The sequence below is a fragment of the Vidua chalybeata genome, chromosome 3 (assembly GCF_026979565.1).
Source record: "Vidua chalybeata isolate OUT-0048 chromosome 3, bVidCha1 merged haplotype, whole genome shotgun sequence".
NCBI lineage: Eukaryota > Metazoa > Chordata > Aves > Passeriformes > Viduidae > Vidua > Vidua chalybeata.
Genome location: NC_071532.1, coordinates 69859379 through 69885871, shown reverse-complemented (window position 1 = coordinate 69885871; position 26493 = coordinate 69859379). Strand labels below are relative to the sequence as shown.

At 44.7% G+C, this 26493-nt stretch overlaps 1 protein-coding gene across 2 annotated transcripts; it reads left to right on the top strand.

Annotated features, from left to right (window-relative positions):
• The first annotated feature begins 347 nt into the window (after positions 1-347).
• On the top strand, positions 348-25089 carry PRDM1 (PR/SET domain 1). 2 transcript variants are annotated; one of them, XM_053938824.1, is made up of 7 exons: positions 348-505; positions 2019-2267; positions 8830-8949; positions 12003-12255; positions 19993-21101; positions 21403-21531; positions 21931-25089. In XM_053938824.1, exons 2-7 carry the CDS (start codon positions 2085-2087, stop codon positions 22504-22506), a joined length of 2370 nt encoding a protein of 789 aa, XP_053794799.1. In that variant the 5' UTR covers positions 348-505; positions 2019-2084; the 3' UTR covers positions 22507-25089. The 2 variants fall into 2 exon arrangements, with proteins under 2 accessions (XP_053794799.1, XP_053794798.1); XM_053938823.1 differs by lacking the exon at positions 348-505 and having other exon boundaries at positions 1986-2267.
• The last annotated feature ends 1404 nt before the right edge of the window (positions 25090-26493 follow it).

Genomic DNA, 26493 nt, shown 5'->3' with positions numbered 1-26493 from the left:
TCCGCGAAACGCCGCGGTGCCCGCCCACCCGGCGGATCCAGGCGGCGGGGCAACGCCGCGGCTCTCCCAGCTGACGCACGGGGCCGAAAGGAAGGGGAAAAAAAGTAAAATAATAACAGTGATGTAAAAAAACCAACGCGGGTGGGCTGGGCGGGGCAGGGTCCGCAGGTAGGGCCCCACCTCCCGCGCTGTGAGAGGGGCCGGCGGAGGGAGGGAGGGGCCGGTACGTGAGCGCGGGCGGGCGGGCGAGCGGCGGGCGGGCCGGGGCGAGCGGAGCGCGCGGCTGTGGCAGGCGGCCCCCCAGCGTTCCCCAACGGCAAGAGCAGCAGCACCTGTGACAGCCGGGGGAGGGAGGAGCGGGAGGGGAGCGGCGGCTGGAGGTGTGAGTCAGTCTCCCGGGGACCCGGCCGCTGGAAGGAAGGAGAAATGTTTACTCTGTAGAAATGAGCCAGGTTTGCCGCCGCCGGTGGGCTTCGGTGTGGAAACGCGCGCGGACTCTGCCCCGGTAAGGAGCGCGATGCCGTCCCCTCTTTCACCCCCGTCTCCACCTCCGCGGCTCTTGCTTCTCGCTCGTCCCGGCGCCCGCGGGACGGAGCAAAAGTTTCCTCGTCGCCTCTCCCGGATCGGGAGCGCTCCTCTGATCGGCATTAACCCTTTCGCTCCGCCGCGCAGCTGTCACGCCCCCGGCCTGAGTTTCGCTGTTCATCCCCTCTTCCCCTTCTACGCCGAGGGTCCGGCACTGTCGCACTGCTCGCCTCGACCGCGGTCAGGACGGGGCACGGGGCTGGTCCGGAGGCGGCGGCGGCCGCGGCTGCGGTGGGGGCTGTGTATTCCCGCGACCCCCGCTTCAGCCTCGTCGGGCGGCTCGGCTGTGCCTCCCGGGAGGGCCGGTCCCGGGGGGGCGCCGGGGGTCTTCCCCGAACCCACAGTCAGCCCTTAACCTCTTTCTCGGAAGATCGTGCGCTTTCAGTCTTCGTGTTTCGTTTTTCCCGGAGGAGGGGTGTGAATTTCATAGTAGCTGCGCATCCAAAAAGGAAAAATGAAGGGAATTTACGCCGGATTGAGCGTTATTCTCAGCTACCGGCGTAGGCACAGATTTTGGTTCCTCATGAACCTTACGGAAGGAACCCGACCCTAATACATGTTCGGGGATAGGTTAGATAACAGTGCTTCTGTCCTGAACAGACAGAGGGGCTGAAGGACTTGCTGAAACTATTCTGCTAGGTTCATATCCACTGCTTTGGGATACTAATTCTAGGAGGCACCATCAAAATCAAAAGGGATAGAATAACTTTTTAAACAATTATTTATTTTATTTATTTCCCCTGCTCCTTTTCTGGTTTGACCCCCCAGGAATATGTTGCAGTGCTTTGTGCAGGGCTGCTGCTGCTACAGTGATGCTGGCAGGATGTCGGCTTTCTCAGCCTTCCATGCCAAAGGATAAGGGGACGTCAGGAGGAGGCGGGGGGGCCAGGTTGTTTTGAAAGTTGTTTGTGTGTTGAAAGCCGGTGGGAAAGTTCAGGCTTCCCCATTTGGAAGAGGCAAGGCTGGGTTCCGCTCTTCCAACATGCGCTTTCCATTTTTAGCTTCATTCAGACGCAGACAGCAGTTCCTTTCCTCTTCCTCTCCTTGTTTGTGTGACACTTTTCTGAGGCAGCTTTTCCACAGGCGACTAAGTGGTCTCACGGCCATGACCCCGCATTTTCTTCAGCACGGAATATAATTTTCTCTCTGAAGCATTAAGGAAAGGGTCTGAAAAAGGTAAAGTGGTTGTCACAGCCTAGGGATTTTCTCCTCTTTGTTTTTGTTCCCTCGTTACTACAGAGGCTGGCATTTTAAAGTGCTGCTTCAGTCAGAGCAGCTTCGTTTACACTGCTTTTTGGCTATTACTCAACTGTACCAACTATCCTGCATACGCTTTTAAAGTGTCACAGACTACTGTATTAGTCACACTGTATCAACGGAAACCACAACACTGAAGGACAATGAGGATTAAAGGCTGTTTTCTTTTTTTCCAGGCTGCTACACAGTGTAGCTCAGACGCTGTGAGTTTCAAGAATCTGGTGAAAGGGAGAGAGTGGACAATGAAAATGGACATGGAGGATGCTGACATGACTTTGTGGACAGAGGCTGATTTTGAAGAGAAGTGCACATATATTGTAAATGATCATCCGCTGGATCCCAGTGTCGATGGAGGCACTCTAACTCAGGCAGAGGCTTCCTTGCCAAGGAACTTGACTTTCAAATACGCATCTAACTGCAAAGAGGTAAGCGGCAGTGCTCTGGGGAAGGTTGGAGTCAGACAAGCCAAATCACAGCGCTTTGGAAAGCGTGTGCTCACCCTGTCTTTGATTCTTTAACATACACACACACACACCCTACCAACAACAACAAATGCTGCCCCGCTGGCCTTTAATATGCGACCCTAATAACTCTTTTAAGAAACTGTGTGCTGGTCATCTGTTGTGTAATATTTTCACTGAAAATTGTAGCCAGCCTATCCCTGAAACTGGTTCTGTACCAATTCGCAAACAGTTAAATTTTCACACAATTTGAACAGCATCTGAATAAGCATATTTAAACTGTGGGGTAGTTCTTTGTGCCAATTTCTAGGCTGCTGTTTGCCAGGACCATTCATTGCCTCTGGCTCAGAGATTAAAGTGCCTCGGTTGTCCAATAAATAGCTTTAAAAACGTAAAGGGAAAAAAAAAAACAAAAAAAAAAAACCAAAAAAACAAATTCCTGGAAATGTGTTTAATTATTTCTTTTTGTTTTCCCTTTGGTTATGAAATTGCTTTATTCTTTTCGTGAGCTTGTTGTATTCCCAACTTCCTAAATTCTTAAAAACTCTGGCATGTCAGTTAAGGAAGTAAATGGTAGAACTGTAGCAAGCTTGACAAGTGTGGTCGTAGCTTAAATTAACTTTTGTTTATCTGGGACAGTATCTTCACCGGTAGCTAGCCGTGTGAGTCTGTTCCATCCTTGTCCCTGGAGTGGGTACATTCTTTGTTGTTGTTTCAGAAGGGCTGGAAAGAAACAAGCCTGGATGAGCAATTTGGTTTTGTGTTTACTCCTTCGTATAGAGTAGCTATTATAGCTAGGTGTGATGTTCAGTAGCGTAACAACCCAGGGGACAACCCTTCATTTCTCCCTGTGCTGAGACTTGTGGTATAGCAACTATTACCTGTGCTTCTGCTTGGGCTAAACATACTGACCACAGAGCTGAAAAGAAGAGGTACACTCATCCATGCCTATCAAATATTTCCTTCCAGAGCAGGTACTTGTTTAATCCTCTGTACAGAAATAGGGCCAGACCCCCAGCTGAGGGGTGTTGACACCATGGAATTTAGCTTGGCAGCGCCTAAAAGAGTGCCAAGTACATTTGGTAAGAAGTTAAAGCTAAATTCTCCTTAAAATCTCTCTTCTCTTCCCATCTGCCCTGCCCTGCCCTGCAGAACTTTGGCAGAGAAAGGTCATGCTCCAGAAAAAAAAGTGTGAAACGTGGTTTTGTGTTATTGCATTGCTAGATAGGTCTTAGTTTGGTGTGAAGAGGGAAATAAAACTGAGACTTTGCCATGGGATACAGGAGGATTTCTTGATTGAAGGATGAGCTTGCAGTGTGACAGCTCGGGTCGGTCCTTGGCTGCCGGCTGATGACTGATTGGCTGCTGAGGCTGCCTGCTCTCTCTGCCCCTGTAGAGTCCTGCTGCTGTGGCTGGAGACATCCAGAGAGCTTTCAAAATTCCCAACACTGTGTTTGGAAACACCAAGGTGTAATTTCCTTATTCCCTGGCTCAGGTCAGTGAATCAGGAGGATTGCTGCCATCTCTGTATAAGAGGTGGGGGGAGAGAGAAGTTGTTGAAAGATTGCTGGTTCGTTCTTGTAAAATGTGACCCGTGCAGCTCCCTGCTAGTGGGAGTCTGAATATAGGACATCCTCCTTTTGTTCTCCAAAGCTCCCCCTGCTCTTTCATTTGTGCTGAATTGCACCTACCCTAAGAAGCAATAGGAGCTTTTAAACCCTGACTCTTGAAGGTAGCTCTGAAAGGAAGGGCCGATATGATGTGCTCTTTTGCCAACCTTCTGTGAAGGCTACATTCTGGTGAATGTACAGACAGGTCTCATTTGCTACTTGTCCTCAGGGTGAAGTAGTTGTAAATGGCATAATCCGCTTGTGTGCTAGGAACTTCTGACATGAAACCCTGTACTTTTTTTTCTGTCTGCCTTCCAAGTTCGATTTTGTTTAGTGGGGTAAGGACTGGGTACATGTGTCGCTTTTGCGTGTTGGTGTTTGTGGGTCAGTGAGGGAGCCTGATTCTGGTTTTGACCTCATGGAAAACCACTGGAGTCCTGACAGTTTGGGAGAATGGGTTTTTTTCACTTGCAAAAGGATGAGGTAAGACTTTGAGGGATGCATACGTGCAGGTTTGCCAGTGGGTTTCAGATGTGAGCTGTCTTCATTGTTAACTTTGGAGAGAGCTATGGCTTCATCTGGTTGAGAGTTTAAAATGCTGAGTCAGTTTATTGTAAAAAAAACCATATATAATATATTGCTTGTGAAATGCTGATACTGTCATGATTAGATCATTAAATTCTAGCTCTGTCACGATTAGTATCGTATCTCTGGCTGGAGCAGGAAAAGTACTGCATGCCTGCTTAGGAGGGAGGAAGTACGGCCGCTGCTGTTTGGGGAGGGCTGCTTTTTCTATATCTTCTCCTTGCATGCTTTGTGGAGCTCCTCTTTAAAGGTTTATGCAATTTGCAAGGGAGCCCATGACACGTCATCATACTCTTGTTTATTCTTGGATCTTGATCAGGGACTTTTCTAAAGAACACATTTTTTGCTGTGAGTTCACAGAATGTGTCAGCATTTTAAAAAATGAATTACTACTGCTCATAACATTTTAGGCTGTTAGATTTACATGAAGTCATTTATTTATTTCTATGTGTGAATTATTTATACTTTCCCCCAGTTTTGGCAATTGTCAAAAAATGATGAAATGTGGTGTCGGGCTTATGCTCTGGAAGGCCATATGTGAATGATCTTTTCATGCAGACATTTAAAAATATTTTTTTCAATAATTTTCCCTTTGGTCTCGGTGCTTAAAGCCCAAACAGCCCTTCTTGATATAAAATGACAGTTACTCTGATGTCTTGAATATTACTAGTATCTCATCCTGGTGTGTGAGCTTTGAGGAAAACATCTCGGCAAACCACCCATTACTGTTGCATATCTCTGATAAGGCCATTTCTTAAAGACAGACCCTGAATCAGTGATTTTGGTGAAAGCAGTGATTTTGAGCTGTTATGAACTGTGCCTCACTGACCTCAGACACTTGCTCTCCCCTATTGCTTTTATTTATTTTTTATGTGGTTGCCGAGGAAGCCATCTGAAAGCATTCTATTTTGTGGCATAACTTTTAGAAAACTGGTCACTGAATAAAGGGGTAAAAAAACACACAACTATAGAACTAGTAGCTAAAAAGAAATTGAAATCAGTGTTAATTCAGGACACATGATGGCCTGTCCTGTTTGCGTGTGAAGAATACTGTTGTTTTAATGAAGCCAATAAGAGTTTGTTTGGTGTTGTGGTTTTTTTAAAAGCAGGTTAGTGGTCCCATTGCAAAATACCCTCCCCTTGCAGAATCAGCAGGAGTCGTTTTATTTCAGTGCCCTCTCCCCAAACAAAGATGTAGGAGCGCTGATCTTCCAAAGCGCCATCTCAGATCAGATTTGGGACCGGAGCCCAGCCGCCTCATGCCCGGGGCCGCGGGCAGGCCGGGATGCGCTGAGCGGGCCAGGCGGGCCCCTGGCGTGCCCGGCCCCCGGCGTCGCATTAGGACCCTGGTCAGTTCCAGGGCCGCGGTCCCGGGCGGCCGCCGGCCCCGGGCTCCCCCCGCCGGGCAGCCCCGCCGGCAGCCGCGCTGTCCCCGCCGGCGCGCCCGGGCGCCGCTCGGGCAGCGGGCTCCGGCTGACGCCGGGCTGCACCTCCCTGCTGGAAATGCTGTTGTGCTGAGAGGAGGGACGCGGCGGAGTGCTGGGAGCTTTGAAGGGAGAAGGGGCAAGCGCCTGTGGAGAGGAACTATGGGGGGGAAGCAGCCCGTGCGCTGCCGTGCGGCGAGGTGCGGGACCCGCAGGGAGCGCCGGGGCGGCGGCGGCGGCAGAAGGGCTCCGCTTCTGGGGAGCGCCCGTGCCCGGCTCCCCGCGGCTCCCGGGAAGGGCTCCCCGCCGGGCGGAGCGGCGCGCTGGAGGACACCTGGCGGACGCAGCTCCGAAGTGCCGCTCTGGCACAGCCCTCCGGCGGCTCGGGGGCGGCTCACCCCCGGCTCCGGACCCGGAGCTGCGCCGCTGTCCTGTCTGCCAGTCCTCGGCAGCTCCCTGCTTCCTGGCCTCTTCTTAAGCCGCACCAGCTGAGCTGCGGCGGGGCAGGAGCCCCTTTTGGCTGCGGAAGGGGGGGCTGCTGGCAGGCTGGAGCCAGGCTGCCTTGGCACTGCTGGTGGCCTTCTCCTGGAGGGTGCCCCTCATCGATCCTAAAAGCTGAGCTTGTGAGGGAACCGTGGAGGCCGAGAATTGCTGGCCTGAGAGCCACTGCCAGCTAAAGTCATCTGGACCGCTTTATAGTCTGGTTGAGCAAAACTTCAGTGTTGGCACACACAGATGTGCAGAACCTCTTCTGCCAAGTTCTTATGGGTACAGGCTGAGAAATCATCTTTGCTTCTCCCCTGGCACAGCTGAACACAAATGCTGTCTATAAGGTGGATATCAAAAAGTATCTGCTGTGTCAGAGAGTGTTTCAAGTTGACTAGTTCAGGGAGTGATTTCTAGAGATTCTGAGAATTTCATTAAAGTTGTTTTAATTAAGGCCAAGATATTTTTAAAACCATGAAAAATCTCAAGCTATCATGCAGTAAAACTGGTAGGGTGCACTTGTAGCTTAGTTGTGAACTTTTCTTGAGAGGGCAAATGGATGTAAATTAAGATATATAGGGAAAATGAGAAGAACATCTGCCTTTTTCAGCTCTCTATGAGACATGTACAAGCAAGACAAAAATAAAACTGAGCTACTGAGCATGCTTCAGCATATGGTAGGTGTAAGAAAATTTCTGGAAGTCCCTCTTCTCTCTCTTCAGTCCAGCTGTGCAGATCAATGGAGCATTTAACTACCTCTGCTGTTGATGTTTTAATTTTTTTTTTCTTTGTAGTGTGCTGAAAACACATGTTAAAATGCAAACGAGTACAAACAGCCACCACGTACACACAGCAATCTGTTTCCAGGTGATTCCTTGAATCCATGGCTGTTATTTGGCCCCTTTGTTTTGACATTTAACAGGAAATTATGCTAGGTGTTCATTTTTTACTGGGATTTTTAATCTTGACCTGTACACAGGCAAGGATTTCTGTCTGCCTCTCACTTATACATTAAGGATCACACAATATAAGAAAATGTAGCATGAGAAAATCAGAAGGCTTAGCTAATTTGTGAAGCACTGTCTACATACAGTCCAGAGTTTCTACCACCTTTTGCTGAGAAGGACTGTTAAAAGAGATAGAAGAGCCCTCTGAAGTGAGTTATCTGTAGGGTCTGGCAAGTGCTAATCTGCTTTGGTAAGGACATTGATTCCTTGTGGGGTACAGACAGCAGTAATCCCAGTTCTCACTCTTCCTCAGCTACTTCCGGTGTTCCTGTCTTGTTCTGAAATCCTGGCAAGCAAAAAGACAAGTGGCAAGGTGTGTGGCAAGACAAGTGGCAAGATGTTTAATACATTTTGCTATAAGAGTTTATAATATATTTGGTTTAAATACCAAATTAATGGGCTTTTTACCTTCTTTTTTTTTCTAGTATCTGAGCAGCAAGATCACTCTTGCAAAGGCTTGGGGTTTTTGGTTTACAAAACTGTTGGTTTTCTAACATTGTTTAGATACATTAAATTTAAGAAGATTGGTGAGAAACAGAGAGACAAAACCAATAACTCAGCAGTGTTTTGCAAAGGGTTACTCCAAGGCACGTTCTTCTGAATAATGATGAATTGCTTCCTGATTTGTGGTCAGTGACTTTTTTTGGTATAATTACTGTCAAGAAGGAAGCTGAACAACCAGAGTACATTTCTTAGACTTAGCATAGTGGAGCATTTTCTTCAAAATCCTTACACCTTTTTTGACCAAACCCACTTAATATATGTTACTGGAACTGATGATTCCTTTTTGTACAAGAAAGTGACCTGTGAGTATATGTCCTAGAGCCATTTCATATTCTGTTTTATATGCCACTGTATGCTGGTAAGAGAACTGAAGGTTGTCTTTTTTGGTGTTCTCCTTTCAGCTATCAGGGCGGGTATAGACCAAAGAATGGAGGGGGGTGGAGGGTGGTTTCATTTTGATCTGGAAGAGCAGTCATTCCAGTTCCTAACTTATTAGAAAAGCAAGCTCTGTAGCAGTGAAGTGATTGATAGATATTGCATATTTTTGTTTGCTGGAGCTAGACTTTTAGGAGTTGCGTTTGATAGGAAAAATAACTTCTGAAGGTACTTGACAGTCTGTGTACATTTTGCTTACTGTTTCTTCTTTTAAATGTATTTCCAAAAAGCACATTTTTAAGGTGGTATTCATCATTAGCTTCCACATGTCTCAGTAAATTGCTAGTACCTAACAAAACTGTTCGTATAGTAACCAACACAATTGTTCATTTATTCATTTCTGTTTTGCTGACCTGTCACAAAAAATTTCTCACATTGTTTGCTTTACTTTGTTATGTTTGGGGGACAGGGAGAAGAGGGAGACTTCTCATTTTTCTACTGGCAATGGACTGATCCTGTGCTGCTCTTCTTGTAGGTCACTGGAGTGATAAGCAAAGAGTACATCCCAAAAGGAACACGCTTTGGACCCCTGGTAGGAGAGATCTATACCAGTGATACTGTTCCCAAGAATGCAAACAGAAAATACTTTTGGCGGGTAAGTAGGAAAAAACAGCACCACGTTGTTGCAGTGAGCAGATCACTAAATGAGTATGGCTGAGAAGCTGGGTCACTTCCTGCTGTGTGATGCAGGGGACAGCCTCTGTATGTGGCCAGACACAAACAGGGCCAGTAGGTGAATTAAGCCGAGTAAAAGCCTGGCTGTCCTGGATGTAGGGACAGTGTGGATGGAGATGCACAGCCCTTCCTGGCTTGTTCTTCCCAAATGTATTGGTGCTGATTCTGTAAAGAAATAGTTCTGCTGCTTGCTGTAAGGACAGGTTATTTTGCATTTCTTCACAACGGAAAGTCATTCTGATTTATGCAAGTATCATGTCCTTGATTTTTCCCACCATGAAGAAGCTGTTAAAGTACTGCATAAACTTTCACTCTAGAATTATGATACATTTTCTGACATTTTTCCTGCTTCTTGTATAGAGCTGCTATAACACAGTGGTGGTAGTCTTCAGCATGTATCATTCAATTCATAATTTTTTCTCCTCAGAATTGTTAAAAGAGCAGCTCATGGATTTTAGCAAAGGGAAAAGAGACAAACACCAGAGGTGGTGCCTAATTTGCACTCCACAGTATAAGCTGGAAGAAAGCAGCAGCCAATGTTTTTGCGTGGGCAGTCTGTGCTGTGGAATTTGCTTCCAGTTTATCAATGGACATAATCCTCATTTTCCTTACACATTATTAATTGTTAGAGAACATTCCTTCAGCCCCATCTCATTCCATGGATTTGTTTTGCTGCCTTCTAGCCATGTAGGTTGTGTCTAAATCCGTGGATTTGGGACTGTGTCCAAGCCTCTGCACTCAGATGCCTGCCTGCCTTAGTAATATCCCAACCTCATATCCAGGTGAAACCCAGGGCATGCACCAGCATTCCCCACACCCTTTCTTCCTACATAATTGAATCATTTTGGTTTTCTCAGATCATCTTTGTACAATGTAATACAGCATTGCACAGGCAGTTATTTGCATGAGTGTTTTTACAGAGCAGGCAACTGTTTTCACATTAATAAGGCCACAAAATGTATCTTTTTGCTGAACTTTTTGGGAGCTTGTGTCCAGTCTAGGAAGAGACCCGGAGGCTGACACAGGGAATAGGGGCTGATAACCATCTTACAGGACTTCACTGCAGTGAGAAAGATGACATAATTCTTATGATGTGATTTTAAGCCTTAATGCAGAGGGATCCTCAGAAATAATATCCTAGGAGCCATCATTAAATTCCCTGTTAGAATCTCTTGATTTGTTCAAGACAGACTGCTGCACTGAAAATTAATTCCTTCCTAGGGGTCTGACACAGGCTTGCAAAGGAAATTGTGGGAGATAACTTCCCACATGTTATTAAAGGCATCCTGGGCTCGCTGGCAGGAGCGGGAACATCTGCTGGGCGCCCGGGGACGCTGCCCGCGCCAGGGGAGCGGGGCCGCGGGGCCCGCGTCATTTCTGGGAACCGCGCCGTGACTCAGCACATCTGGGCGCGCCTTCCCCAGAATAGGTGGGAGCTGGGGGAGCTGGGGGCTGCCTCTGCCGGGGAGTCGGAGCTGTGGCCCTGACGTGGGAGCGGTGGAGGGCTGGTTTGGGAAGTGGTGGCAGGCGTCAAGCGCCAGAGCCCCGCGTTCCTGGAAGTTTGCGAGCCGGGGTGAGCAGAGAAACCCGATGGCTCCTCTTGATGCAACACAACTCGCCCGGCTCTCTTCCATTTTCTCATAACAAACACACCGCAAAATCTCTCGCAAGCTGCTTTGATGAGGCCACATGTATTTCCCCCTTCTCAGTTTACAGGAAGTTACTCTTAAAGAAAGTGATTCTGGTGTTTACGGCCCGCGTTAAAGGGCCAGGCCGCCTCCCCTCTCTGCCCGCCGGGCTTCGGGGAGCACAGGAGGGTCCCGGCCGGCCGGAGGGCGCTGCCCGGCCAGGGAGGTGCGGGAGGCAGTGCTGAGAGCACACGGGCAGCAACACCCTGTGGAGTGTTTTCTCCCCGAGATAAGCTGTCTCCCCTTTGGAAAGGCATTTCCTGCTCAGCGAGGTGCGTTACTGGTGCAAGCTGCTCCCACTTCAAGGTCTGGCTTTTGCCTGGTCATCTGTTTCCCGAAAACCAGGAACCCCATTTCATCCAGCATGGAGCTAGTTCCCCTTGAGAGTTAGCAGGGTGTTTTTACAAGCATGTTTCCTGGATTTCTCTTGATTTTTTTTTTTTAATTTTTTAAAAAATAATTCTCTTATTCTTACAGTTTCAAGAAACAGTAGCTTCTGTCAGTGATGGGAACTTCTTTCCCCCAAAACCGCTAAGCAGTTTTCAGATTCATGTTTTCTTGCCCCTCTGTGGACAAGTCAGAACATGTCCTTTAGTAGGAAAAGTGACATCTCATGGCCTAACCCCTCACCAGGTCTTCTTTCAGTTATGGCAGGTGAATTTCATCTTTGCCTCGCCCAGCCTTCCTACAAAAGGGTTACAGTTCAACTATGAGCAAGTGTTGCTTTAGGACTTTGGGGGGTGGAGAATGTTTGCATAGTTTAAACCTTTGGGTGGAGGTGGTAGGAAACTGCAAGTACAGAGGCCATAGAAAGAGGCGAGAAGAACTCTGACATAGCACAGCCACTCAGTCTTTTACACAGGTGACTCAAAGCATTAATGCAAGCATGCACTCAGACCTGCAGTCATCAGCATCACCCACTTGTTGATCAGAGCACCAGGAAAAGGACTCTAAGGTAGACGGTTCACACAGAGAGAGTACTCTGCATTTCAGATTTTGGGTCTTGTTTTCCAAAGCTAGCAGAGACACAGGCTAAGATTAAATGGAAAAGGTGACTGTGGACTTGCCTTTAAATACCTTCTTAACTCAGAGGCTGTCATTGTTGGAAAGGCAGGAACACAGCTTGGACTCTTACTTCAGTAATATATGCTCATCTTAAAAAAAAAAAAAAAAAAAAGAAGAAAGGGAGCTTATCACTTTTCCCCTCTGGACTCTGTGCGTAAATGTTGCATATTGTGCCTATATATATGTATATATATTCATAAGCACCTCCTCTCTATTCCAGATCTATTCAAGTGGTGAACTTCACCACTTCATTGATGGATTTAACGAGGACAAGAGCAACTGGATGCGTTATGTAAACCCTGGCTACTCTGTTCAGGAGCAGAACTTGGCTGCTTGTCAGAATGGAATGAACATCTACTTCTATACCATCAAGCCCATCCCTGCCAACCAAGAGCTGCTTGTGTGGTATTGCCGAGACTTTGCAGAGAGGCTGCACTATCCCCCCTCCAGAGAGCTGACAATGATGAACCTCAGTAAGTGGATTACAGTATAAACAAGGAATGCTAGTAATGTCTCTTCTGCCTATACGATCTAATAATGAGTTGTATAATTACACAGCTGCATCATCTGTTGTGTCACAGGGGGTAGCTTGGAGTGGAAAAGGGGAATTAAAAAACCCAACACAAGAGATTGAGTTCCCTGTGCCTGTTCAAATGGAAAGGGATTATAAAATCTGAATCTGAGTCTTACCTGGTGAAATTCTGGACAGACAACCTGACCTCTGTCTTGGTTCGCTCTCAGACTTTGCAATTTCAGATCTCACAGTGTGTTGAGCAAAAGTCTGCTTTGGTAGCATATACTAAAAGCTGTCCACTCATGCTCCCAAAGGGCTGCCCTCACTGTACCAGGAAGTGGCAACATGCCATGACTCTGTCTAGGTGTCTGACAAAATACGTGTTTACTGCATAATACACTTTGAGCCTTGCATCTATCCTTATCTTATGGGAGCAAACCTCCTGTGCTCTTCTCATTCTGGTTACTTGTGTTTTAAGCTTAGTGTACTTTGTCCCCATTTCTTGACTTTTATTGCAGCTTTCATTTTCTGTTCAAAAATAATAGCACTGGTAGCAGAGGGAAGAGGTGTTTCCAGGAGTTTGTATTCCTCTGTGGTTTCTGATTATTTCCAGCCTTGGTGCTTTGCTTCTTGTTTAATCACTGCCTGATGACTTACCCAGAGCCCCTTCTAGAGAAGAAAAGACTCTTGCTGACTTCTCAGTGGACTCTTAGGCTACTTCCCCTGCTGCTACTCTAAGATAGAGCAGAGTATTCTTTTGTCCTTCTGCCAGTGACTACACTGAAACTTGAAGGAAAAACTGCAAGCAGGTGTTTTGGGTTTTTTTGGTTTTTTTTTTTGGTTTTGTTTTGGTGTCTTTTTTTGTTTTGTTTTTTTTTTTTTTTAATAAAAATAACTATTTACAGTTATGTGGCAACAAGGGATGGTTCATAAAATGTCAGTTTTACTTTGGGAATCATTAGAATCCCATATGATAAAACTTAGATCACACATTCAGATTAATCAAAAGTACATCTATACTCTGTTGGTGTCATCCTTTCAGTAGCTTCTTGTCTTTCCCTACAAACTAATAGAAGAAAATTCATTGTCTCCTATTGACAGAGGGAAGAGAGGGAGGGAATGTCTTATGCAGCTATATTTTCTATTCAAAAACTATGTCACTGATTCTGTCATCTTTGCATATATGTCATTTCACCGCTGTCTGTGCAATTTTATTTCCTGATGTAATGAACTGTTGGCTTTTCAGTGGGACCTGGAGGTGAGATGAGACAACAGCATGCTGAGCTCTGGTGGATGAGGAGTTTGCTAAAATCTAGTCAGGCACATTTGGTCACTAGCTAGGAGGATACACAAACGCAGGATGGGTTTCCTGCATCTGCTGGCATCGTAGGCTTCCTTGCAGAAGTAGCAATTAATGTATTTGTAAAGTGTTTCTTACTCTGTCCAGTTACTCTTAATCAGGTCAAAACTAGGGGTGTCTGGACATGGCAGAATAACTGATTTTAGTAAAAGTAGTAGGCTCAGTATAAGGATTTAATGAAATGGGAACCTGAGCCACAATTTTGTAGTTCAGCCTTAATATTTGCAGTATTTCCAGATGCTGAGTTTGAAATAGACGTTCTTTTCTTTAAGATAATTGCATTTAAACCATTTAGAAATTTTATGTTAGCTCCTTCCACCTAAAGAAAATAGCAGTTCAGAAAATGAGAAATACTTTTCACTTTTTTTTTTTCTTTTCCCCTCATTCTTGTGAGCAGCACATTCAGGCCTAAAGCCTGCAGATGGGCCAAAACCTTACAGGTACCATAAGGATTGAGGTTTTCTGAAGTTAGCTTTTTGAAAAGTGTGGAAGAAAAATCCAAAACTCTCCCAAAGATCCTTATTTGCCAAATTCCCTGTAGCAATGGTGTAAGCAGGGGTGGTTTTTCCAGCATTAGTACTGGAACCAGATGAGTTTACTGTGAATGCCAGCACTGTTTAGCTTTCTTCTGCTCTTTCTCCCAGGTCACTAGTTAAATCTAGAATTAGAGAGCATCATACTGCCTCTCCAGCCTCTCTCTGTCACAAAGGCTGGTCAAGGTACCCTGGCACTGCATTCATCCATGAGTAAAGTGCAGGAGTTTGTCCCCAGTTCACTGGCACCCTGTACCTGCTAGAGATGTAGGGCTTTGGCCCAGCAAGACATCTGAACACAGCCTTGCTAGAGGGGACCCCCTCCTCCCCCCACAACCTGTTAGGAAGTCAGGAAAGTCCTCTCCAGCCAAATGGATTGCTAATAATTTGGTGTTTAAAGTGGTATGGCTTCCCTCAGAAGAGCAGGGGTGCATCACCAGCTCTCCCAGCCTGTGCCTGCTGAGTTTGGCACCTGCTGAGGAGGAGGGAGGGAAAGCTGGGGTCCAGGTCCCAGGAGGCAAGTTGAAGTCAGGGCCTCCTCCCATGGGATACATGCTGGTGTGGGTGGGGGGGCAGCCAGTGGCCATGGTGTGTTGCACCCAGGTCGCTCCCTTCGCTGTGTCTTGGGTGTGCAGTGCACACTGGTGCCCGTGGGAGGCTTTGGAAGAGTCGTACCTTGGCTGGCTGCCGAGCACAGGAGAGGCCACCTGGGACACACATCTACAGAGACCTTCCAGTCTTGCCAACTTAAAATATAGGCAGCTGCTTTAAGTGCCTCAAGGGTTTGGGGTTCACAGCCTTAGAGTTCAGCACCTTAGTTCCTCTTTAGGCACCAGAGCAGGATGGGCCTCTGGGGAAAAATGTATCAGGGAATTTCTCTGGCTTTATTTCCTGTAATTAGTGGCCTCAAAAATGAGAGAACTACCACTTTAGAGCATAAATGTATTTACACACCCACATGTAACATCTACTTGCCTCTGTAACAGCAAACTTTCAAATTAAAGGTAACTTCCCCAGCATTAGCTCATTTGTGCCGCAGAAGGAAAGCATCCAGATGCAAGACAGCAATTAGGGATGTACTTAGTTGTGGGTTTAACCCTGTCCTCTGTGTTTTCCTGAATTGGGGCCTTTGACCCAGTCCTTCAGACGCTGGAGCACACACCTACCTTCATGGCCATGATTAGCTCCGAGTGGAGCTACGTAACTTCAAATGGATGTTGAAGTGCCTGCAAGGAGTTGCACAATAGTGGTAGAGGCAAGACTCCACATTATCCCAGTGCTGGAAACTCAAGTGTCATTCCCTTCCTGCCTGTTTTGAGGCCTCTGATGTTTTCTGTCAAGATTTGAGATGTCACCTTCAGATGGTGCCGTTGTCCAGGAAATAGTTTTAAGTATGGTGGCACAAGATTTCTGTATTCTGCTAAAAATAAATTTTCAGTAATTAATTAAATGTGCTTAACCTCATTCAACTGCTCCTTCAGATTGTCTTTTTGTCTGTAATATTTTATTTAGCAAACACTGAGGAAATTTGCTTTGGCGGTTCCAAACGGTTTAGAATTTCATTCTTACCTCAACATGGGAGGATTATTTTAGGATGGAGGGGTGGAGAGGGTAACAGTTAAAAAAAAAAAAAAAAAACAAAACCAAACAACAAAAACCCAACAAAATCCAAACAATTGCATTGACTCAGGACATGACTATTTGATAATAATTTGTTCATATATTGCAATCATATGATGCAACTTCCTGCTGCTCATGTCATGTTTGTCTCCTCAGTCAAGTACAGGCAGGTGACATCTTTTGGTCAAGCTTCAGAAAAAAAGTTCAAGCTGGGGGAAGATAATTTGCATATTTGCAAAATATTTGGCAATCTTTTTGTTTCATTAACAGGTTTAGTGAGACATTATTTAAAATGTTTCCGGTTCTATGAAGATTAACTTTTTCATGCTTTTTTCTTAAATACAATTTATTCGTCTCTTCTTCCTGCTGGCCCTGACATGCTGGCCGTTAGCTCAGCCCTGTCACTCGCTTTCCCTTTTGTTTATGGGCAGTTTCACTTTCTGGTTTTGAAGCTTTTCTGTTTGGGTTGAGAGGAAACATCTGCACTTGCTTAAAAAAATGCCTCCTGGAATGTTCAAAAGGGCTCAGGAAAATGATTTTTAAATGATATGAGAAGTTGTCTTCACAAAATCAGAATTTGGGGGCTGAAGTTGTCTTAATATTGAGAATTATTTGAAGGCTCCCAGAAATCCCTTCTCTGAGCAAAAAGTTTTCAAAGGCATGTCACACTGCCACAGACACATTCAGAAAACAGATGATCAAATTTTGTACTTCTAAATGTTGGTCTCTGTTCTCATTTTGAGTGGAAACAGTCTTTGTTTTGCCCGCTTCGCAACTTCGAGGTTCTCTTTCTACTAGGAAAAGAGGTGCTTAATTTAGATCGAAAATGTGAATCGGCATAATTAAGCTCTACCACTCGAAGTGTTCAGTACCATCTCACTCCTGAAATTACTATTGCAATTACTGTCTGCCTACAACCGTTTTTCAAGTTTTTAGAAAAGAACAGATCATTGTTTTTATGAAATGTTTCTCAGGCTACAGCTCAGAGCACAAGAACCGAGAGCAAAGTCTATAGCTCTGCAGTAGTCTGTAGCTGGAACACCCACACTGGAGTGACTTCAGGCAGCTCCTTCACCCAAGTTTTATTAATACTTAAAACTAACAGAAGTTTTGTCCCTTTTCCTCTTGCATGCACTCACTAATCTCAGATCTGAGCAAATAATCTGTTGACCTCAGTTAAAAGTGGATCAGGCTCCTCAATAGGCACATTTGGGGTTTTTTTCCTTTCTACCCCCCCGCCCCTCCTCTGATCAGTAACTTAAAAATGCAGCTGCACCATTCTTGTTTTGTCATGATTCTCTTTTCTGTGTGTCCCTCTGACCACAGAAACCAGACAGATCTTGGAAGAGTATGTGCCTCTATTTACTGTATATATATGTATGTATGTGTGTATATATGGGGGTTGAGGGGAGAAATGCATTTCAGGAGTGAATAGGAGACATTCTGATTGGAAAAGCCTTAAATCTAAGATCACAAGTTCCAAAAAAATCCATTTTAAAGAAATATATCTCTTTAACTTTGAAGTATGGCTCCTTTAAGAGCAACAAGAAAGGTTGTAAACCTCTCAATCAATTTCAGCCCTGGTTTAAATTCACCTTCAGTATAAAACTCAAGAACCTCTCCTTGGCCCTGGACATTACCTTCTCTTATTTTACACAGTGCTGACACACTTGTTTATGTTTTGATCTCTCTGGTGTTCCCAAGTGTCCTTTGTGTTCAAGTAATAAGGGAAAAAGCCAGGAGGGGATTTATGGACCAAAGATAGCTTGCAAACTAAAGAGACCTGTCACAGTTAGACTTGGAAAATTATCTTTAAATATCACAACTTCTGCCTACACATGGAAATTAGTAAGAGGGACAGCTTTACTGGGAAAATTCAGAAGGGAAGAAAAGAGCAATTTTCTTTAGTCAGTCAAGAGTGAGCATGGGATTGTTGCACAAAGAAAGTTACGATCTCTGCTCGAGGTTCCTTTCTGTCACTCCTGGGCTTGCTCCTGCACATAAGGCACGTACATCCCCATCCTCACGTTTAACCTTATGACAGTGGGAGCTCTTTCTCCAGCTGAAGAGGCCCCAGTTTCTCTATCACTTTTCCAGCACCACCAGCATTTCTCCTTCCTCTTCCCCTCCCCCTGGGTTTTTTTCTTTGAAAGAGAAAAGTGTCAATTTGAACTTCCTGCTTGACAGACCCCACTGAGAAACTGATACGGGCCTGATAAGGTGGTATTTATTTATTTTTCCTGCTGCAAGGCTTCACAAGTCCTGCCTCCCACCCCCATGTCCAGTTTTCAATACTGCTGGTCTTGATACTTCCTGATGCTGATAGTGTCACCAAGAATGTTTGCTCTGAGACACTGCTGTGGTGAAAGGCAGCTGATAAGAACATACAGATAATATTATTCACAGTGCCATTATAGAGTTTTTTGAACCTAGTAGGACCTCTATGCTATGCCCAAAAATCTGGCTGACATTTAGGAAATCAGTTACCAGTCCACAAGTACAGACAAAATTACCAAAGAAAGTGAATGTTTTTTAAAGCCAGAAAACACAACATGTTATTACTTTATTTTTGATACAGCTCTGCATTAAATTTTGGACACCAAGAGAAGTAACTGGAAAGCTGTGACCTTATGTATGCATATGCTTGCTGTACAACACATTTAAGTTTTATCATAAATATTTTAATTGAACTTAACTGTGTTCAATTGCATTTCACTGGAGCTTGAAAATATACAAACTACTCAAAAATCTCAAACTAAATTTTCTTGTTTCTAGTCTAATGCCATTTCAAAAAGAATGCTACTGTAAAGTGGGTTGCTGTAAGTAGGAGCATGCTTTGCAAGCAGCTGTTTTCTTGGATATGTTTAATAAATGGCTGTTTCTTTGCCTTATAGGGTAATGTTGCCAAATGATAGATTCCATCAGGGTAGTGAATAGTGAAGCAAAGAATCTGTGTTGAAAGTGGCGTGGTCATTGCCTGTTGTCACGTTCCTCACTTGGTTCAGATGATCCTCCAAAAATCAGAAATAACTGTTTCTCAGCTCAGATAGTGAAGTAAGAACAGTCAGTCATGGAAGCAGAAACGTGGCTAAAGGACTGCAGTGTTGTTGAGTCACATACCTACTGGTGTTGGCTTCTACCTCCTGATGGAAAGCCTTGCACTAACTATGATTATGAAACCTTCTTGTAGTTTTCCCCCCTTTAATAAAATATCTTACAAGTAATCAAGATTATGTAACAAAGATAAAGGCAGATTTGTTTTTCTACTGAAGTCATCTTTCAGTGTGCTGTTAAGATTGTATAATGTCCAGACAGCAAGGTCTTTGAATACAGATAAATAGAGTATGTGCTGAACTGAAATGAATGTATGCTAGTTTCTATTTCCTTCTAAATACATATTTCTTTTCCCTTTATTTTTAAAGCACATTTCAACTTAAGCTGGAGCCAACCAGTCTTGCTTTCTTTTGCTTTGCTTCAGCATTTTTTTTATAAAATACAGCTGTAAGCAGAGGAGTTTTGCATAGACTGAATGCCACAGAAATCTGCAGTAAATAGTCTGCTTTGTTGTAGATGTTCCTAAGCAGTATATTTAATGAGTAATGATCTGTTTACTGATGGAGAATACCTTCTCTTTGAAGAAGGCTTTCATCCTAGCCAGCCATGGTTTTTTTGGTACTGTAAGTAATTGAACTGGCTGGTGAAGTGACTGCTGCGGTTTGGCAAAACCCGATTTGTCATGCCTTGTTATTTTACTGAGGAACATTTCTGGGAGCTTGTGTTCTGCAAAGTCCTTCAGTTAAACCTGTTTTGTGAACAAAAGCTCATTACCACATTTATTAGAAATACTGCTTAAAGAGACATTCAACAGCAAAGCTAGGCAAATTTAAGGGGGAAGGAAGGTGAAATCAGTTTCCGGAGTGGAGGCTGGCACTCTGCAAATGCATCATCATCCAGATCTTATGTACTGGTCAGTATCCCTTAAATTAACAATGCTCTTTATTAACACTTAATACCAGCAGGCATTTCTTCACACAGCCATTAGTTTTGTGGCAAGTTGAATGATTGCTCATCTCTGAGAGTAGCCCTTCCTTCCCACTAAACTTGTAGGGGTTAGATTCTGTTTTGAAAAGAGATAACACCAGTGACATATCTAAATAATCATTATCTTGTTTTTGTATTTCAGCACAAACCCACATTAATCCAAAGCAGCACAGCGCTGATAAAGATGAGCTTTATCAGAAAAGCGTCCCAAAGAAGGAGCACAGTGTGAAAGAAATCCTGAAAATGGAATCCAATCCTCCTAAAGGAAAAGACTTCTTTCAGACCAACATTTCACCAGTTACTCCAGAAAAAGACTTGGATGATTTACGTAAGAACTATAGCCCGGAGAGGTGTTTCTTCCCTCGAGTTGTCTACCCGATCCGACCTCACATTCCAGAAGACTATCTGAAAGCTTCCTTAGCATATGGCATGGACAGACCCAGCTACATTACTCACTCGCCCATCCAGGCATCTACTACGCCAAGTCCTTCCGGGAGGAGCAGCCCAGACCAAAGTTTAAAAAGTTCAAGCCCTCACAGTAGTCCGGGGGTCACAGTTTCACCTCTGGCACCTACTTCCCAAGAGCACAGAGAGCCATACTCTTACTTGAACGGATCATATGGCTCAGAAGGATTGGGGTCTTATCCTGGATATGCACCCCCTGGCCACCTCTCACCTGCCTTTCTACCGTCCTATAACCCCCATTACCCCAAATTCCTGTTACCTCCATTCAATATGAGCTGTAATAACCTGAGCGCTTTGAACAATATCAATGGCATCAACAATTTCAATCTCTTCCCAAGGATGTACCCTCTTTATGGCAACCTGCTCAGCGGAGGTAGCCTTTCCCACCACATGCTCAACCCCACCACGCTCCCCAGCTCATTGCCCAGTGAAGGAGGCCGTCGATTGCTGCAGCCTGATCATCCGAGAGACTTCCTCATACCAGCACCCAACAGTGCCTTCTCTGTCACGGGCGCTGCTGCCAGCATGAAGGACAAGCCATGCAGCCCTACCAGTGGGTCCCCCACCGCTGGTACAGCAGCCAGTTCGGAACACATAATGCAACCTAAACCTACCTCAGTGGTGTTGGCTGCCACCGGCGGTGAAGAAGCCATGAATCTCATTAAAAGTAAGAGGAATGTGACCGGTTACAAAACCCTCCCATACCCACTGAAAAAGCAGAATGGGAAGATCAAGTATGAATGCAATGTTTGCTCCAAGACCTTTGGCCAGCTCTCCAATCTGAAGGTAGGCAGTGGAGAGTAAGACAGGAGCCTTCTTTGAAGGCTCGTATTTCTCCCTGTAGGTTTTCGAGGAAAAGCAGGGTCAGGCCTCCCTTGCTTATTAGGCTGTTTACGCGTCTGGGCTTAATACAGCATCCCCCTGCAAGAAAGCGTGGTTGTGTGCTTTAATACTGACGCCACCTAATTAACTAGATAACATTGTATTTTGGCAGTGGGACTCTTCCGCTGACTTTAGGAAACATCTGAAAGCACTTTTGTTGTAGTACTGGAAACTGCAAATTGTTAATTGCTTTGTCTCTCCCTAGGTGCACCTCCGAGTACACAGTGGAGAGAGACCATTTAAATGCCAGACTTGCAATAAGGGCTTCACGCAGCTGGCTCACCTCCAGAAGCACTATCTGGTACACACAGGAGAAAAACCCCACGAGTGTCAGGTATGTAACACAGAGAGAGAGGTGATTCCTTCGGAGGGGGTTTTGCACACCCCCTACAGTGTGCAGGGAGGGCTGAGGGACAAATTTTTGGCTGCTCAGAGCCAGAATCTGCACCACAGCCGGGCCCAGCCCTGGTGCAGCAGCGTCTGTGAGACAGCACGATTGCCTGCAGCCTGCTAGAGCAACACCTGCCTGATACAGTTTTGCCATCAGCCACATTCAAAATGACATTCAGCAATATTTAAATAAAAAAGGTGGGGATTTTTTTCCCTTTGTGAGAAAGTGTGAAGATATAGAAAGCTGCTGCTTCATCCTGCCGTCTCCTCCTAGGTGTCTGTGATTTGAACTATAAAATCACCTCCCACTCATTTGCTGTTTCTCTGCCACCCCCCACACTAGGTTTGTCACAAGCGGTTCAGCAGCACCAGCAATCTCAAAACCCACCTGCGGCTCCACTCTGGAGAGAAGCCTTACCAGTGCAAGCTCTGCCCAGCCAAATTCACCCAGTTTGTGCACCTGAAGCTGCACAAGCGTCTCCACACCCGGGAACGCCCCCATAAATGCATCCACTGCCACAAGAGCTACATTCACCTCTGCAGCCTCCAGGTCCACCTGAAGGGCAACTGCCCCGTCGCCCCAGCCTCTGGCCTCTCCATGGAGGACCTGAACCGAATCAATGAGGAGATCGAGAAGTTTGACATCAGTGACAATGCTGACAAGCTGGAAGAAGTGGAGGACAATATCGACTTAACATCGATCGTGGAGAAGGATATACTGACCATGCTCAGGAGGGAAATGGAAGGAGCTAACCTGAAAGTCTCTCTACAGAGGAACCTGGGAAATGGGCTTATCTCCTCAGGATGCAACCTTTACGAGTCGTCAGATATGTCAGTTATGAAGTTGCCTCACGGTCACCCACTACCTCTGTTACCTGTAAAGGTCAAGCAAGAAACAATTGAACCAATGGACCCTTAAGACTTTTTGGCAAAGTGATTTTTTTTATTTATGACTTGGCAAGTCAGGGTGCCTGTAGCAGTTGCTTGTACATAGTTTCAATGCTGCAAAGCAGTCTTGGCTTACAGTAGTTTCCCTACGCTCTCCAGCTGAAAGGAACTCCAAAGTTACTGTTTTCTCAGGGCATAAAAAGGGGCGAAGGACTCTGCATTGCCTCGCCAGTTACTAAGAGACAATCATCTATTCATAATTATTTTTTCAATGATAGTACTTCATAATTTATTATGCAATTAATCATTCTAAAAGCAATAATTAGGAAAATGTTTACAATGACTGGAAAAATTCATTGTAATTTTTACTTTAAATGTTTTTTTTGTTTTTGTTTTATGGCCATTCTTTGTAGATATTTTTTTTTCTGCACATCTGTTTTAAGAACCTAAGATTAGGGTTTCAGTAAATATGTTTTATGTACCGATGTCTTTTAAACAAATGTGGTTTTTCATATTGCCAAAGTTGGACATGTGACATACAGAATCCTAGATGCTGTTGGTTTGAAAAAAAATGCTGTGTACTTTCATGAGCAAATCACCCCACTGGGAACTGAAAAGGAGAAAAAAATAGCAAACCAACAACCCAGAGTAGCAGCAAGCAGGGAAGAAACTTTTTCTGCTGCCTCTCTGAGAGGAGGAGAAAGATTCTTCTACCTGCAGCTCTCCCTGGAACAGATGCAGCACAGCAAACACTGACCTGCCATGGACAATACCACAGGTTTTTAGAACACAGCTCCAGCCCCACACATTGTCATGTAACTTTAAGACCAAAGGAACACATGAACTTAAAGTGGCTTTTCCAAAATAAAATCTCACTTACATTTTTTTGTTTCCAAAAGCAGTTTAAAAGCAAAGACACAAATATTATTCTGCCTAAAAGGGGGGTTAGGGCAGATTTCTTTCTTGGGATTTTTGTTTTATTTTGGGTTTTTTTTTGGCCAGAGCCTTCCAGGGATAATTAAAAAAAAAAAAAAAAAAAAAAGATGGTCAGATTCCCTGAGTAAGAAGGGGTTCAGTTTTACTTGTATTTTTCTCTCCCACTTTGCCTGGGTAGAAGTGGGGAACAAAGTCCTTTCCTGGCACATAAATTTTTTTTCTTCCTTCCTGTACGACTCAGATTTTTCTCAGTATTTGTGTTTGTACATTTTGTGGTTAATTTAATTAAAGAAGAAAAGGGCATTGCAAAGTTGTTGAACAACAATTACCTCAGTGCTTGTGTCCAGTGGTGCAGACAATGCTGTTTTACCTAAATGCTTTGCTACTTTAGAGAAGAAACCAAAATGTGCACAGGGAAAGATAGAATGCACATCCTTTTATCTTTTTGTTTTGCTAAGCCCAAAGATGATATGGTGATGTTTGAGGTGTAGCAAAGAATACATGTATATTTATAGATATATTTATACCACTATACGATATATGTATATATATTTATACCACTTAAGTTGTGAGCCAAACCATGTAATAAAACCTATTTTTCATCTAAGTGTGAAAATCAAATGTTATCCCAGTTTTGCAAATAACCAGTGACCTCAAAACCAGAAGGTTGTACCAAGGCATTTATCACTTGCAAATACACACGCGCAGCTGAAGGCGAAGCTGGAACTTGCAAACACGTGAATGACATGTTCCTGCATCCACGTGTGGATTTGGTGGGAATGATCCTGTTTGCAGGCCAGGGCTCCTTCAGTCCTGTGCTCTCCTGGCAGTTTGCACGGGGGAGGAAGGAGGCTGGTGGTCAGTCAACAGACAACCAGAAAATATAACTGAAAGAACTTGAAAAGAAGCCAAATATGACCTGTGCGTGATGTGGTCACAAATCACAGTAAGGGCAGGATGGAAGTCGGGTGGGACAAGGTCCTTGTCTCATTGTGCCCTGCCACTAAGGAGTTGCACAATCAACTCACACAAACAGAAGTAGCATTATTACACACCTCCCCTCCATGTGTCCCTTTTTGTCTGGTTATGTTCTTTAAAAAAAAATTTAGAAGTCCACCTCAACAATTCAGGATTCGGTGGTCTTCTTTTCAGCAAACTTCATTTTAATGCCTTCTGTTAAAAAAACAACAGACAATCCTGAAATACAAGTCTCTAAACACAGTTTTTGAAGGACTCCAGTTCATTACATTTCCACTCCTGCAAATTGTGAGGCTGACATCTTTTAAATGTAGCAATAGTTCATAAATATAGTACTTAATTGTAGGATAAACCAAAGTATCACTACTCTGTCACTGGACACACACTTTTCCTATTATTGCCTGTAGTGCTTTCTTGTATTTGATACAAAATTTACAAGAATTTATATGCATCAGCTTTAAGAATTGTTACTTCTCTTTACTGTTTCCCCCTCCCCTTAGACGTTTTACATGTGAATGTAGCAACAATCAACAGTGTTTTTGGGGGTTTTTTTGTCTCTCTTAAGAAAGACTCTGACCAAAGTTAACAGGCTTTTTACTTTGCTAGAACAACAAACTATTATATGTTTACGTATTGGTTTACATCATTATTTATGTGCAAATTGTCAAATGTAAATTAAATATAAGTGTTCATTGCTTTACTGATGCTTCCCTTGTCTTCAATCTCTCTGCACCAGCTGGATGCACAGCCTGGTTGTGGCCCCAACGCTGGTACACTGAGGGTGATGGTGTCTTCAGCAGTGCTGACTCCTGCCTTTGTGGGTTCTGATTTTCCCTCATTGAAAGGTGCAAACAGCAATGCCAGAATAAACAGAGCTGAATATCCTGGCTTCATTTTGTACAGAGGTTTCCTCAGTTTAAGCCAATACCTATTTTTAGAAAAAAAACCCCAAGAATTTTCAGTGTTTCAATGGAAGTACTTGAATGCTGTCTGTCTCAGAGATACATGACCAGGGTTCTCATTTACATTTTTCCAAATGATTGTCATTTCTGGCCTGAAACCCTAACCACTGGGACCACAATGACACACTCAAAATGCCAGTGTGAGACCACTTAGTCCTGTCTCAGCATGGTGGGAACTGCATTCAAAACAAACGTGGATCTGTTGTAAGTGCTCACAAAGGGGATGTGAACACTGCACTAAATCCAGGGGAAGGTCAAGTGTCCACCCCTCCCTCCCCACCTCAGCCCAAGAGCAACAGCAGGCCAGGATGCCCCAGAAAGCTAATTCAACATTTGCTACTTCCATCATTTACCGTGAGATCTAAACCAGAGAGGCCATGTGCTGCCCTGCCCTACCTGAATGTTAAAGAAATAACGTTCCTGCACATATTGAGACACTCAGTGCCGTATGATGTTTTAAAAGTATTTCACTGTCCTCTTAAAAAAATTCATTTAAACATCTGTCTCAAGAATTTGAAATACTGCCAACACTGAACTGTGGAGTTAAGAAAACCAGAGCACTGTTGTCATAAACGTGCCAAATGCAGCATGTTATATTCCTATATTCGACAGAGCTATTGCTGTAATAATTTTTAAAAAAAACCATAGGATAACCATTACCGCCATAAATCATACTTCATTACTTGGCAAAGCGTTACGTTGTGCTGGAGAGTTATGTCCTGGGGACACTTGTAAGCTTTAGAAGATGTTTAATAAAACACATTACATAAAAAGACAATGCACGTTATAGATCTCAGCCTCGCGAGGCCGAGCGCGGCAGCTGCTGCCTTGGGTTCTGGCAGCCCCCAAGCCGGTTGGGAGCCGCTCACGGCTTGGGGGCTCCGAGCAGCAATACAGCAGGATTCAGCCACAGCAACACCACCACCACCAGGTCAGATAACCATAACAGCGTTAGCAAGGGGCTGGAGCGGGAAAGCTCATCAGTTTGGGAGCTGCCACAAAACGCAGCCCCGCGAGGCCGAGTGCCTGGCACAGAGCTGCCGGCTGCCTGTGGGCGGGCGCGCCCGATGCCCATCTTGCTGCCGTCAGCGTGAAAATGTTGAGGGGCCGAAAGTGTTGGGCAATGTGGCCTTGCCAGCTGA

What these genes read in the sequence shown, in the direction of transcription:
- PRDM1 (XM_053938823.1), top strand. Translation starts at nt 1,986, where the DNA reads ATGAGGATTAAAGGCTGTTTTCTTTTTTTCCAGGCTGCTACACAGTGT. An exon ending in ACAGAAAATACTTTTGGCGG is followed by an intron (nt 8,950 to 12,002) that starts GTAAGTAGGAAA and finishes TCTCTATTCCAG; the next exon opens with ATCTATTCAAGTGGTGAACT. An exon ending in GCCAGCTCTCCAATCTGAAG is followed by an intron (nt 21,102 to 21,402) that starts GTAGGCAGTGGA and finishes GTCTCTCCCTAG; the next exon opens with GTGCACCTCCGAGTACACAG.